General features: G+C 41.0%; 1 protein-coding gene across 2 annotated transcripts; it reads left to right on the top strand.

Annotated features, from left to right (window-relative positions):
• Window positions 1–2,029: 2,029 nt before the first annotated feature.
• PLAC9 (placenta associated 9) lies at window positions 2,030–13,321 on the top strand. 2 transcript variants are annotated; one of them, XM_068139934.1, is made up of 5 exons: window positions 2,030–2,369; window positions 8,574–8,639; window positions 11,555–11,655; window positions 12,595–12,712; window positions 13,144–13,321. In XM_068139934.1, the coding sequence occupies exons 1-5, from the start codon at window positions 2,312–2,314 to the stop codon at window positions 13,152–13,154; spliced, it is 354 nt and encodes a 117-aa protein (XP_067996035.1). In that variant the 5' UTR covers window positions 2,030–2,311; the 3' UTR covers window positions 13,155–13,321. The 2 variants fall into 2 exon arrangements, with proteins under 2 accessions (XP_067996035.1, XP_067996036.1); XM_068139935.1 differs by lacking the exon at window positions 8,574–8,639 and having other exon boundaries at window positions 2,074–2,369.
• Window positions 13,322–14,276: the final 955 nt, after the last annotated feature.

Genomic DNA, 14,276 nt, shown 5'->3' with positions numbered 1-14,276 from the left:
GCACCCACAGATAGGCTCCCTTTGCAAGGCATTGGGCGATTTTGCTTAAAAAGGACAAAGGTAAAGGTCGCTCAGTCTCCTCTCTCCAAAGCACAGAAAACACACAGATAATCTCTCACTCCAAATATCAGAGCCTACCACATCCCTGTATGACAGCATCTCTACAGGCTCACTTTCAGGTATATTACTCAAATAACTGGATTTTTTTGCTGGTAGAGATGTAGAAAAGATTAAGGAAACCTATTCTAGTTTTCATGGTTTCATTCTCAAGGGCCAATAAGCACGAACTAGAACACAAGAACTTCCACCTAAATATAAAGAAAATCTTTACTTTGAGGGTGATGGAGCACTGGAACAGACTGCCCAGAGGTGCTGAGGACTGTCCTTCTCTGGATAATTTCAAAACTTGTCTGGACATGATCCTGTGCAACTTGATTTATGAGAACCTACTGGAGCAGGAGTTGGACTAGATGATGCACAGAGATCCTTCCAACTCCTATAATTCTGTGATTCTGGTTTTTAATACAGTTTATGATGGACAATGGCCTTTAGGATTAAGTAGGACACCCTAATGGCCTTTGACATTTTCCTTGCAACAGTTTGGAAAAAAGGTAACTCAAATAAACATGAAGAACAATACCAGGAAAGAGGCCAGTGGGGTCAAAGTCTGACACTTACCCAATCAGCACCAATGAACCCTCAGTACAAATAATTAACATGTAATTAAGATTCCGGTAAGATGCAGATGTTAGTCAATTAGAGGGTAGAAAGGCTCTGCAGAGGGACCTCGACCGACTGGAAAGATGGGCAGAGTCCAATGGGATGGCATTCAACAAGTCCAAGTGCCGAGTGCTGCACTTTGGCTATGGCAATCCCATGCAGAGCTATAGGCTGGGGTCGGAGTGGCTGGAGAGCTCCCAGACAGAGAGGGACCTGGGTGTGCTGATCGACAGCCACCTGAATATGAGCCAGCAGTGTGCTCAGGTGGCCAGGAGGGCCAATAGCATTCTGGCCTGCATTAGGAATAGTGTGGCCAGCAGGAGCAGGGAGGTCATAGTGCCCCTGTACTCTGCTCTGGTTAGGCCGCACCTTGAGTACTGTGTCCAGTTCTGGGCTCCTCAGTTTAAGAAGGACATTGAGACACTTGAGCGTGTCCAGAGAAGGGCAACAAGGCTGGTGAGAGGCCTTGAACACAAGCCCTATGAGGAGAGGCTGAGGGAGCTGGGATTGTTTAGCCTGGAGAAGAGGAGGCTCAGGGGTGACCTTATTGCCCTCTACAACTACCTGAAGGGTGGTTGTAGCCAGGAGGGAGTTGGCCTCTTCTCCCAGGCAACCAGCACCAGAACAAGAGGACACAGTCTCAAGCTGCGCCAGGGGAGGTTCAGACTCGAGGTGAGGAGGAAGTTCTTCACCGAGCGAGTCATTCGGCATTGGAATGGGTTGCCCAGGGAGGTGGTTGAGTCATCGACCCTGGAGGCGTTCAAGGGGAGATTGGACGTGGCACTTGGTGCCATGGTCTAGTCATGGGGTCTGCGGTGTCAGGTTGGACTCGATGATCCTCGAGGTCCTTTCCAACCTAAGTGATACTGTGATACTGTGATACTGTGATACTGTGAATCGCACACATTGTGAGAATACCATTGACAGCACCATTTTTGCACGTGATGTTATCAAGTCTAAGCTGTTTCTAAAACCTGCTAAACTGAAAAGAGCTCAGGTCGCTCCTCAGGAGCTCCTACAATCCTGTCCAAACATAAAGCATCACAGATGGTTGCGCCCCAGAAAGATTTTTCTGCAGTCTTTAAAATGACAATAATGGGAAAAGCCCTGTAAGCTCACAAGATCTAAGTTACTGTCTTTTCCAGTGTTCCTGCTTTCCCCACCCTGGATGAAATCCTAGATGGGAAGAAACATCCAGCATCCCTTCCTCCTCCTTTCTGTCTTCCTTGCTTGCTCTATTTACAGAATCCAAAGTTCTTCAGCACATTCCAGTTGTAGTCTCTGTAAATAAATAGAAGGGTAAAAAAAAACCCAAAACCAAAACAACCAAAACCAAAAAACTTTGGGGAGCTTGGACCACTGCCAGCTTGCCTGGGTAACTGGACTTTGCATAGAGCTGGAAGGGTGTTTTTTTAAAGGAGGGAAGCAGAAAAGAACAGCTCGAGATTCTTGGCTCAGCCTGGGCATATTTCCTCCTCACTCTGGCTAACTGTCAGCACAAACGCCTGGACAGAGTAGTTGACGTGAACCGGGGAGGGAGGCTGTGGGGCTCTCCACTAGGACTACAGCACAACTTGAAGAGACTGAAACCATGCTTTGCCTTTGGGCACTGGCCTTTATTTTAGTCCTGCAGGAGCAAGATCTTCTAGGTAAGTGATTCCAAGCCTGCTAAGCAGAAACTATATCTTAAATGTAGCATGGTCAAAGCTTTTGCATGAGGTGGGAGGAGAAGGTAATAAAGAATTTCTTGCTTTGTGAGCTTTATATGAAGGTCATACAGGCATGTGATGAAATTCTGTGGGAATACTGTTTTTAATAGGAAGAACTCAAAGTTTTAGTGCTAGTATTTTCAGAAACTTAGAGCTACATGCCAGAGCTGAAGCCAGTGCCTTGCATGTCCGTAATTAATATTCTGGCTGCCTTATTAACATACACACTAATCCACTCAGGAATAAGATCAAAGTTCAAGGTGAATAGGGAAAGATTTTCCTATATTCAAACCCTTCATTTTAGATTTGCTGGTAACAGCACAACATTTTATGCTCTTCTGCTTTGGATTTCTTATTACTGAGATTTTGCAGGACATCTCCAAATACCTTGGGAGCATGAAGTATAAACATAAAACATCTTATATGCTTGTATCTGAATTATACTTTCATTGACAGCAGATTAGCACTGGAATAACTTGTAATCACACTGCAGCTGACAGTGTGACCGAAGCTACTCATTTTGTCTAGTTTGAGGGTTTAACAGTCCCCATGTAGCCACAAACTTGGCTTCCTTGTCTGCTCGTATTAGGTGTTTCCTGCTAGCTGAAGCCCAGTTTTATTTTCCTTCTGCTCTTCTAGCAACACACAATGTTTTTATTTCATGTCAGGGTAGTAAGTTTACCTTACAACCAAAACAGTTACTTAAAAACTGTTAGTCTCTTCCGCCTCCAAGTCCTAGTCACTCTTCATTGCCCTGACTCCAGCCCACCCAACTGGCTTTCTAATGTTTATTAGTGATGAACTGAAGTATCAATACACTGGCAAGGGCACTCGAACTTGTTTTCACTTCACAAGTACAAGTAGTCACTATTCTCTCATGAGTTTTGTGAGCTTCACACATGGGGAAAAAAAAAAAAAAAAGGCTAGAATAATGTTTTAATTTATTCCCCCAAAATTATGGTTTTAAGCTGAAATCATTAGCAAACTCATATAAAAGCCAGTTAAATAGAGCAGTACTTGAATAATAACTGCAGCAGAGACTAGTATTCAGTATCATGCCAGGTGCTAGCTACTCAGGGAATAATTTTTACTGTCTCAATGGTGTATTTTATGTAAGATGGGAAATTTTGTGTCTTTTACAGCCAGGGGAGTACCCTGGCTGGCTGACAGGTATTATAAAAAGTAATCTCCACTCTCCCTTTGCTACTTTTGAGTCAGGGAATCAAACTTTTTAATTCCTTATAGATTCTCCCTCCCAACTCCCACATTTTCCTCTTAAAAATGGCTCAAGTTGGCCAAAGCAGAATGTATGTTATAATTCAGCCATTAATATGAACAAACCTCATATTCATAGCGCTCAGCCTTCAAACAGCTCAGGCAGAGAGGCTGGTGCAAGGGACTTTCTGGATGTAAACCATGTGCTCCTGCCTAGTGGCCACAGTTCCTATTCTTTGCTGTTGTTGCTGGGTCAATTTGTGGGGTGCTGGTCGCATACGGACAGCGTAGCTTGGAGCATTCAATACCTGCCTCATTTCAACATGTCTCCATTCTTACAAAAACCTCTGGGCAAATTGTGTAGCACTCCAACAGAAAAGTCTGTGCTGGATGTTTATGTGTAGCAGAGTGGTGACCAGGAGTTCTTAGGCAAACAAGTACCTGGCAAGCAGGAAAGCAGGTTGGCCCCACTGGCATGCTCCATTTATCTGAGCAAACTAAATACTAAGCATAGTACTAGGGAGACAGCAACAGGAGAGCTCCAGTAGAAGCAACTGCTACTCGGTACTCCACCCTGTAGCAAGATCTGGCTTTAAACAGTAGAGGTTTCATTTGGTTTTAACTACATATTCAAGTAAACAATGAATGTTTTACTTCAGCTAACATAATATGACTTCTCAGAATATTTTGGGTCCTCCGATATCTATATGCAATACCAAAGCTAAGAAAGTGCCACTGCCTAGAAAGTGGAGAGAAAAACAGAACAGCCTAATTTTGTCCCAAACTGACCACCTGCATTCTCACAAAACAATGTTTTGCCTACAGAAGGTTACACTACTGCATTAAATCTAAGAGAGATGCCACATTTTAAACCATATTGGGACTCATATTTCTCTAGTAATGAACTAGCAGTGGTTTAACCTATATTCCATGTTATAGGTATTTTCTGTCCTTACAGAAATCTGCTGGCATTATTGTCTCCAAAGCAAGGACTGTAGTCTTTGCAAACACTCATCTCCAAGCTCCAACAAGAAAGCAGAAAGAACTTTGTCACAACAAAGTGTACCCAGGTGTAGATATGTTTCTTAACACCAGGAAGCACCTGAAGATAGGGGTTCTGTACAAAAACGAGTCTTTTAACAGATTTTATATAGCTGTAAGCCCCTGTGTTTTGTTGTATTTAAAGGAATTTAAGTTCTCTGGGCTTCATAACCTCTCCCTGTAAAGTAAAGTTTAATATCAAACTCAAAAAATAAATCACAGGTTTAGACTCCTATTGTTCATCTGCAGGATGCAGCTGTATCTATAAACACACCTTATCTCCTCTAGTTGAAGTAGTTGTAAGTCTTGTCTGTGAATGCCAGGATCTAGTATTCATGTGTATGTGTATTGCTATATACTTACACCTATATATCTGTATAGATATATTACTATTATCATGTGATCCTAAGTTGCTGCAGAACACATGAACTGTCTGCTAGACAAAAATACTTCTTCAAGCAAGTTCTTAGACTCCAATATTAGGGGAAAAAATGCTATGAGGATATTCTTTCACTGTACTATTGTATTTCTACTACCACAACTTACAAATATTCAAACTACACAACAACAGAGTTGACTACTAAGTCACAAATTCACCTCACTCACTTCCCAAACCCATATCTCAGGCCAAAAGCCATGTTCTCATAAAACTTGAAAACTCTTTTTCCCTCCAAATACCAGTGGTCATCCTCAAATTGATGGTATCATCAAACACTCATGTGTCTCACCACATCCTTTCTCAAACCAGCCTTAAGCTCACTCACTCCACAATTTACATTCTTTACATATGCTAAAACAGGTCCTCTTTTCCTTCTCCACACATAAATATGCCCTATACGGCTACTAGCTATAAACCTATTATTATTAGCTATAAAACAACTCTATATCTACATAGAAATAAAAATGGGAAACTTTTCTTTGCAGCCCAAAGCATCAGGGTATCCCATCAGAAGTCACACCATTAATTAGAGTAACCTACCGGCAAATTATATAGCTCAGGAGTCTTATCAGTCCAATTCCCTGCAGTCATTTTCTATTGCAACAGCATGCACGAGGACATTCTCTGGCTGCTTGTTCAGAAAACCAGCACAATAGAAACATATTCCAAGACAAGAGCTCCTTCACAGGAACATTTTAGTGTTATCCTCTTTCCATTGAATGAAAACATACATAAAGTGCTTCTTGCAATCACAAATACGGCAACACAGCAGAAGAAGAAAAGTGGTTTTTCAAGTAGTAATTATGCATCTGACAGAGAGCCATGGCAGTGGCCCCAGATTTTGCTGGTCCTGGGAAAAAAGTGCCTCCTGGCAGCATAAACTGTCTCCAGTCTTGTACACCTCCCCTCAAGCTCCATTACTGAAGCTCCATTGCAAAAGGAGAATGACATGGAACACAATAGCAAAAACTTCCTCCAAACAAAGCAGTTTTCCACAGGACTCCATGGCAGCCATCTCCTAGTCTGGGAAATTTCTATCAAGTCCCATTTCTGATTTTGCCTCTTTCACAAGCACATGGAGTTTCACATGTAGGTTGATGGGACAGACAAGTTACGGAAATGTGAACTGGTAGACTGATATCTTGACCCACCGTCACTAATACATCTCACAATGCATGACATTTTCCCTTTAGTCCTTCTCTGTCAGGAAAAAACAAATTAGTTCAACCTTAACTGAGGTAGGATGTGAAATAATAGCCATAATAGTGTATTCTACATCTTGATAAACAGTAGGAAGTTTGGAACATGACTTTCTGATATGGTTATTTAGCTTCTAAAATTAATTCTACAAATAATTAACAGAAGGAATTTATTTATCTGGCCCACTTATGCAGAAATAAAATGATACTGCTAAACCTAAGTCAGTGCAAACACAAACACACAGCACAGCATGCTTTCCTGAAGAGTTATACACATTCTCCTTTATTCCCCTTGGTGTATCACATGATTTCAGGCTTCCTTGTTTGCCATCTGGTTCCTGTTCCAATCTCACTTGTCTTTCATTTGGCTTGTGGCTTGCTCTGTTTTACCCCTCCTCCTTCCTTACTGAGCACAACATGATTTCTCAGTTAATTTTCAAAACCACACTGATCACAGAATGATGCAAAAGGAATTTTATAGACTTTATGACCAATAAAGAACATTATGGAGAAGGTCAAACTGAGTGAACATAATGCACACCAAAGAATCCAACCCAGTAATTTCTGTATCAAGGCTGTAACTTCAGTTTGATTACTAATGCATCTTTAGGAAAGAAACTTATAAAAACCTACCAGATATGTGTGATTGCATACTTCAGTTCTGTTAGTATCAGCATTGAATGACCATAAAGAGACTGTTGTTCAGGTTTGCTCAGATAGACAGGATTTCAAGGACTGTGTAGAAGCAACGCCTTGGGAAATATATATAAAATAAAAAGAAGGCAGAGGAGTTTAACTGAGAGGTACTCTAAAACTGAGGTCTTTGTTCTTTAACCTGTTTGTTAAGGTTGGTTTACTTCTTACTTCATTGCTCTATCCACTACTGTAAGATCAAGTTCTCTATAGTCAGGCTGACCATGATGCATAGATCTTTACTCTTCATTATTACAGTTCTTTCAAATATTAAGCATATTCTACTAAAGATTCTCATTAGCAACTAACTCAGACCTTCTCCATTTTCCTGCTCCCTCTGCTGTTGTGTGACTGTATCACAGAACAGGACAGCTAGAACTACCCATCTCTGTGAGCACCATCAACGCCACATCACAGATGAAAAAAATCAAGGATCATTTTCTTATCTTGAAGAAGAGTTTTGATCCTTAATGGAAAATAATCACCAATAGAATGGAGTTCAAGAATGAACTAAGCATGTCACTTGCAGGAAGCATCAGGTGTGAACTTGCAGATGGGACATTACCTGAAAGGTAGTGTTCTCTCTGCTATACTGAAACATTTCAACAAATATATTTGCCTGAAGTAATTCATTAAGTTTCAAATCAAACATTTAGGGCATTGAAATATGCCTCCTATGCACTTGCTTAAACTGTCATAAAATAATAAAATACCTACACATTTTCAATATGCACCTCATCCAGCACACAAAGAACAGTTTTTACTGTTGCATACAAAGAACAGAATTTGCTGTCAAAGTTCTCTGTATTTATGCATGTGCTTTGCCTCAGACAATGTTTCTTCAGCAAAAAGAGAGCAAGTACCCTCAAAGGCCATCAGCCTTCTGATGTGATTTGCAGCCTTCCATTTTTTTTCTCTCTTAAAAAGATGACTGCTATTATTAGGTGAGGTTGAGATGCTGCTGAAGCTCTGTGCCAAAGGCAGACTGTAATTTTCTTTTGCCAACTGCAATACAGAGAAGGGCAGTACTCATAGGCACCATGTGATTCTGTTTGAACACATGGAAATTATGGTCACACGATTCAGCTGAAGCAATAGTGACCCAGATGCATGCCATATTTACAAGGGCCGGATGTGTCCTGTGAACAGCTCATCCCAGAGATAAAGGCTGTGGGTTAGGAGCTATAGTTGGAAAACAAAATAACAATCAGGATTTGTAGAAGCCAAGCCTCAGAAACAGAAGAAAGTCACACAGGCCAAAGCACTGGCCGCCCAGCCAGCAGCAGCAACTGCCCACCTGAAGTACCCTGTTTCAGTATGGTGGTGATAGGTCAACGGCAAGTGCAAGAGCACCTTTGCTGCAGCATGAGAGTCACTAACCAGATAGACATCCAGGTCCTTGGCTGAGAAGGTTTCAGCCTTTGGTTACCTCCATAACGTGAAATGTGGGAACTAAACATGTTCATGTTTCTAACTCTTCTCACTCACAAGCAAGAGCTATTAGGTGCTTCTGAGGCTTGCACCATTTACTGATTTTTTTTTTTTTAATTGGCACAGCACTAAATCTGTGGTTCTGGGTAACATCTTACAGTCCTATCAGGATGAGAGATCCTTCCCCCTTTGGTAAGTCTGTGACAGGTTGTAATGCAGCAACGTGCTCTGAGCACTACAAAACTGTTTCCATATCAGAAGAGAGAAACCAACCACCCCAAGAAACTAAGCACTATTGAATCCTGCATTTCACAGCAATCCCTTTACCTAGTTCTTTAGACATGCAAGTGTAGACAAAGTGTACAGTGTTTTGGTAACCTCACAGTGAGATGCAGCAACTCTTATGCTGGCTATACATATATATCATGGCATGAGCTGCTTTTAACAAATGACCAAGCCATCCATCATATCTAACCTCCCCATCTATGTACACCTGCCTAGAGCAGAAGTCCACACAGTACTGAGGTTTGGGCTGAACATAATTCTCTTTCACACAGAAAGGCTAAGCTAAAGCAATGATTGAAGGGGCATTTTGGGTAAGGCTTTATACAATTCCTGCTTCAGATATCACTTGGTGGATTTAAGATTTGTTGATAAGATGAAAGGACTCCCTGCACAGTGCAAACGGGAACAACCACTGTACCATTAGCAGTATGGAAAGGCCAGAGAATCACTGAGTCAGAGTCCAATTTGGCCAGGACCAACAGCTACTTCCGCTTCTCCTACAGCAGAGCTCTCGGCATTCTTTAATGGACTAGTATGATGTAAAATGCATGATCAAAGAAAGAGAAGTGGCAAACACTAACTTGAGGTACCCAGCACTAACCCTCTTGCATTTCCATTTCTAGGGAATGGACAAAACTAAACAGGCCTGGCAGGTAACTCAAGACCAGCCAAAAGATCCCTTAACAACTGCATACCACTGGTTCTGGCCTTCACCCAAACTTTCCACCTAACCTTGGTATCCAGACACCTACAGCTGGGCCAATACAGTGAAAAATAACTTCTTGGGGGATTCTTAAATTCTTCCATTTATTTTCAGTCCACCTAATGATTTCTGCTGCCTCTTCACAGCTCACTTATAGTTAGATCTGGGAATGTTCCCAGCTGTCAGCAACAGATCCACAGTTAACTCATCACCATGCTTCTGCTTGCCCTTGGTCTTCTGCTCTCCAATGCAATGGGTGTTAGTTCAGCATATAGTTGAATTGGGCCATTAGGCATGATGCTGAGAGCTAGAGATGAGAATATTAGAATTCTGCTCATGTCTCTCAGAACAATGGAGCTTACCTTGCTATGATGCCGTTGTTAGAAAAGCCAGGATTCATAGACAAAGATTGGTCCTGCTTTGTAACTTCCAGTTCTGTCACAGAATTTCAGTATCTCTACATTGTCCCAGCCATGATAGAAAAAACCACATGTAAGTAAGGGGGAAAAAAATGAAAAAGAAAAATATCGAGAATTAGCGAATTAGCATGGTTCACTTGAATCACTGGCAACAACACTCCCAAAACACCAACAGCAATAACAAAGGCAAAAAAAAAGAGGAAACGCAAAGCGCCTGAATTCCTAACCAGGCTTCTCTACAGGGATTCTGTCCTAACAGCACCACCTGCTGGTGAACATATATTAAAAAAACAACAAATACAAAACCAACACCAAAAAAACTCAACCAAAACCAATCAACAACAAAACCCACCACACCAAACCAAACAAAACCCAACAACTAAATCAAAATCTTCTCACAAACAACCAAAAATTCTTTATTGTGTTCTGCAAAACCGATTTCAAAAGGACACCTAGTACATCAAATCCCATCTTAATCCTCTCCTCCTCACCACCCACTGCCCTCCAATTTAAACTCAAAGTCATTCCAACTCAAAGTACATCTCTCATTCCACGAAACTGCAATAAGCTACAATCCTTGTTGATGTGTTTGCCATCACTGGATACCTACACTACAGAAATCCCGGCACAGACTTGCAGTAAAGCACTGCTGCATTTCCAAACTACTATCCTTGCACAACAGTACGGAAGAAAGAACTAGCTGATCTTCTTATGTCTCTCACTGTTCATTTTAACACAAGCTCAGTTTCTTTATCTCTGTTACAATCAAACAACAGAATGAGATACTGCTGCTTTCTCATTGAGAATCCTCACGAAGGATTATAGAGGCCTCAAATGAGAACAAGGCCTAACTTTGCAGGAATATATGCTAGCACCTTAGCAGGATTTAAAATACTCTACTACATTTCTATGCACACATATTGAAATCTAAGTGTTACTGAATGTTGCGTAAAAGTTATGAAAAGGAAACAGTCTCCATTAAAGCATGGACATCAGAGGTATCAACCCTTCATAAGGTAGAGCCAGCAGAATGAAACACTCACAGAGCAAGAGCTCATTGAGTACCAAGAGGTAAACAGAGATAATTGACAGAGGTGAGTGACACTGCATACAGCATCATTTAGGTGTTCAAAAGGGGACTAGACATGGCACTTGGTGCCATGGTTTAGTAGTCATGAGGTCTTGGCTAACAGGTTGGACTTGATGATCTTTGAGGTCTTTTCCAACCTTATCGATTCTATGATTCTATATACAAGTGGCTTAGACAGCAAATGGCATCAGCTATACACACATTTATGATCCCCCTTCTTATCTACTCTTTAAAGCTTTGCTGTGTCAACACCCGAAGAAAGTCCAAGAGGAACTGATACATAAGGCTGATCTTCCCAATTCTGAGGTTTTGTACTGGGAAAGACAGGGTTGCAATCTATATATAAACTTATTCTACACAGGTATGAAAAACACCAACACACAAAAGAGTACCATATCCTTGGCAAGAGCAAACATCTTGTTTCAACCAACCAACAATGATAATGTGTACAGGCAAGGAGACATTCACAGCATGAAGCTATAGTTACTGGGACAGGGTTTCATTTCTACCTCAGACTCCCCCATTTGTTTTCATAAACAATGCTGTTTAGCAGGCAAAATACTTCAGGAATCAGAAAGCTCCTGCTAATGAGCTGTGGCTGTTTTTCCAGCTGTTGCAGACCCTCTCAGTGTGTTACCTGGCAGTCTGGGAAGAGAAAGCTGGTGTAATGAACATGACACAATCCATGGACGCTTAGACATTATTGAAGAGGTAAGAGATATTTATTTACAATGGCTCCTGGACCTCACCAGACTTCTGCACCATCCTTTTGACAAAAGAAAAGAAAGAATGATGTTTTCTAGAAACTATCTCTTCTTGATTTTATTCTGTTCAAGGTGTGACTATTTTTTTCTGTCATGGTTTGTCATTATTACCAGAAAGATGTTGATGAATTCCAAACAACTGATTAAACAGTCTCTGACTATTACAGATCAGCCCTTTCTGATGTATTTAACTGTGCCTTTAACATAATCTCAGAACTGATACCAGTAAAGTTTCACATCTGCTCATGGCTAGATGTGAATTCTACAGATGACTCCAGGACTGGACAGAGGAGTTTCTGCTTATTCCTGCAGACACTCAGGAACTAAATGAACTCTATAACCGAGATTCTACAAAAGCTGCCAAGTTGTTTTCTTGTGTTTGTGTGGGGGTTGTTTGTTTTTCTTGTTGTCTTAATCACTCAGGAGATGTGTCCAGTGCTAACTATTCCTAGCTGCCAAACTGCATGCTGCTGGTTCTCAAATGGCAATGTTACTTCTCTCACACTAGTCCTGGCCCTCTTCTTTCCACTCCATCAACTATTCCCATCTTCTGCGTAAATTATTTTCTTGGATATGATCATGGCTCAGAAATGCGAGAGAATTAAAAACAAACTAATGCAAAGCTCTCTCCAAGAAGTCAAATTCTGGGTCATTCCTTATTCAGAGATTTTATCATCTCTTGAGAAACAAAGCTTTAATACTTCAAGCCACTAGAGGCCAGCATAACACAATAAATACTGAAACCTGCAATGCGCAATATAAATTAAATGTGCTGTTACCATTATGGGACATTAAATCTGCACTTCTTCTAACATTTCGTACAATTCCTCCCACTTGACACTTTGACCACCCCCTGTCTCCATTTGTCTCCTTTTTTTTTCATTAGAAGGTAATAAAAACAGTGGAGCATCTAGAATCAGAAGTCAAATCACTCCTCAACATCATCAGTGAGACACCGAACATCCCCATCGCTCCAGGAACCCCACTTATAGACATTTATGATGGTAAGTACCTAGTGGGATGACCTGTATTGAAACAACCATTGCATGTGCTATTACCAAATATGTCATCATGTGCAGCAAATCCTTCATTCAATTCAGTGCAGCTAAAGGCTCAGCTGAAATCCCATGTCCAGGTTTGGACAACGGGTTTCAAAAGAGATGGGGGGGGAGCACGGAGTGTAAGATAAGGTGGAAATAACCCAAGCACCAACCAAACAAGAACCCAGTCAAGGAGTTAGATAGATGAGCTACACAGAAAATTTGTTAAATTGTGGATGTTTGGTCTAAAGAATATAAAATTCAGCATATTTGTAGCACATCTACAGTAAGTGCTGTTCAAATTGTGCTTGCTACAACTGCCGAATAGCTCACAAACTGTAGATAGGACTTGATCTTATAACAAAAAATAATTACATGGACTCTTCTCTGTACAGATACCAGTTGAGCACTGCAAAGACAGAAGACAGCTGGATGTAACTGGTTGTCAGAGAGTTGCACTTTTGTTCATTTATTAAGTTTGGTTTTCCAGAATTTGAGCAGAGATGGAAATTCCCCAGCTGTATCTTGCCTCCTGTGTTCCTGTGCTTTATAATAAACAGGTATTTGCCTTCAGACATTATTTCAGAACTTCACGCTTTAAATCATCAGCAGCCCCACTTTATCAAAGCTGCATTTCGAATACAGCATTCTCAGTAAAAACTACAACATTGGGTGGGATGCAGGACTAAGCACAGCTAACAACCTTCCCTTGATTCAAAACCTTTCTCCTTCCCTGGCAAAGCATTGAACTCTCCATATTGGTATAAATCTGTGAGGAGACACTGTCAGCTGCAATTTCCTCCCAAGATATGCTTAGATTTGAACTGCTCTGGCTTTCAACATACGTCAGATTACTGCCAATACCAGAAAGAGGAGTCCTATCTGCGTGTTCTAGTCAGAACTGGGACTACTCAGAGTTTGTCATTTGTATGCAGAGCCACCTTATTCTGTACTCTTATTACTCTTCTCCCTTGCCATAGTGACAGTGCAATTCAGAATTACGTCCAACAGTCACCCTCATGGCATTCCTGTTTTCTTCCACAACAAACAGCAACACAATTTCTTCTAAGAGAGCCTGCCAGACCTTTAGAGAAAGGAGAGCATGTGTATCCATGTGAAGTAGGAGGAGTTTGCACACTCTTGATTAACAAGCAGTCTGTTTTCATAGACCTCATTCCAAACCTCCTCTTCCCCTTGTACTTTATTTTTGCTTTACATGTGTCTATTTTGAGAATGACAAGCTGAAAACATGCTGTCCGTGCTAGCAGAGAATAGAAATAGTGTTCCAAGAGTCAGAGAAATTACAACATATGAAATGAAAATATTGAGCAGTAAGTACAGATTACACACCTCAGGTACAGAAAACTGCTCATCAACAGCACACAAGTCCCAAACTCTTATCAACACAATGGTTTCTGAATAATTCTATGGATTCAAGCAAAGAACTTCTAAATAAAGACTGTTACATAAACTGAGTGCTCACTCACACAGACATTAACATGAACACCAAAATGCACAATCTGCAAAG

The sequence above is a fragment of the Melanerpes formicivorus genome, unplaced genomic scaffold (genome assembly GCF_026170545.1).
Source record: "Melanerpes formicivorus ecotype bairdi unplaced genomic scaffold, bMelFor1.0.p_v2 SCAF_6, whole genome shotgun sequence".
In the NCBI taxonomy this organism is placed as follows: Eukaryota; Metazoa; Chordata; class Aves; order Piciformes; family Picidae; genus Melanerpes; species Melanerpes formicivorus.
The sequence above is the reverse complement of the archived record's forward strand: the minus strand, read 5'-3'. Positions and strand labels throughout refer to the sequence as shown.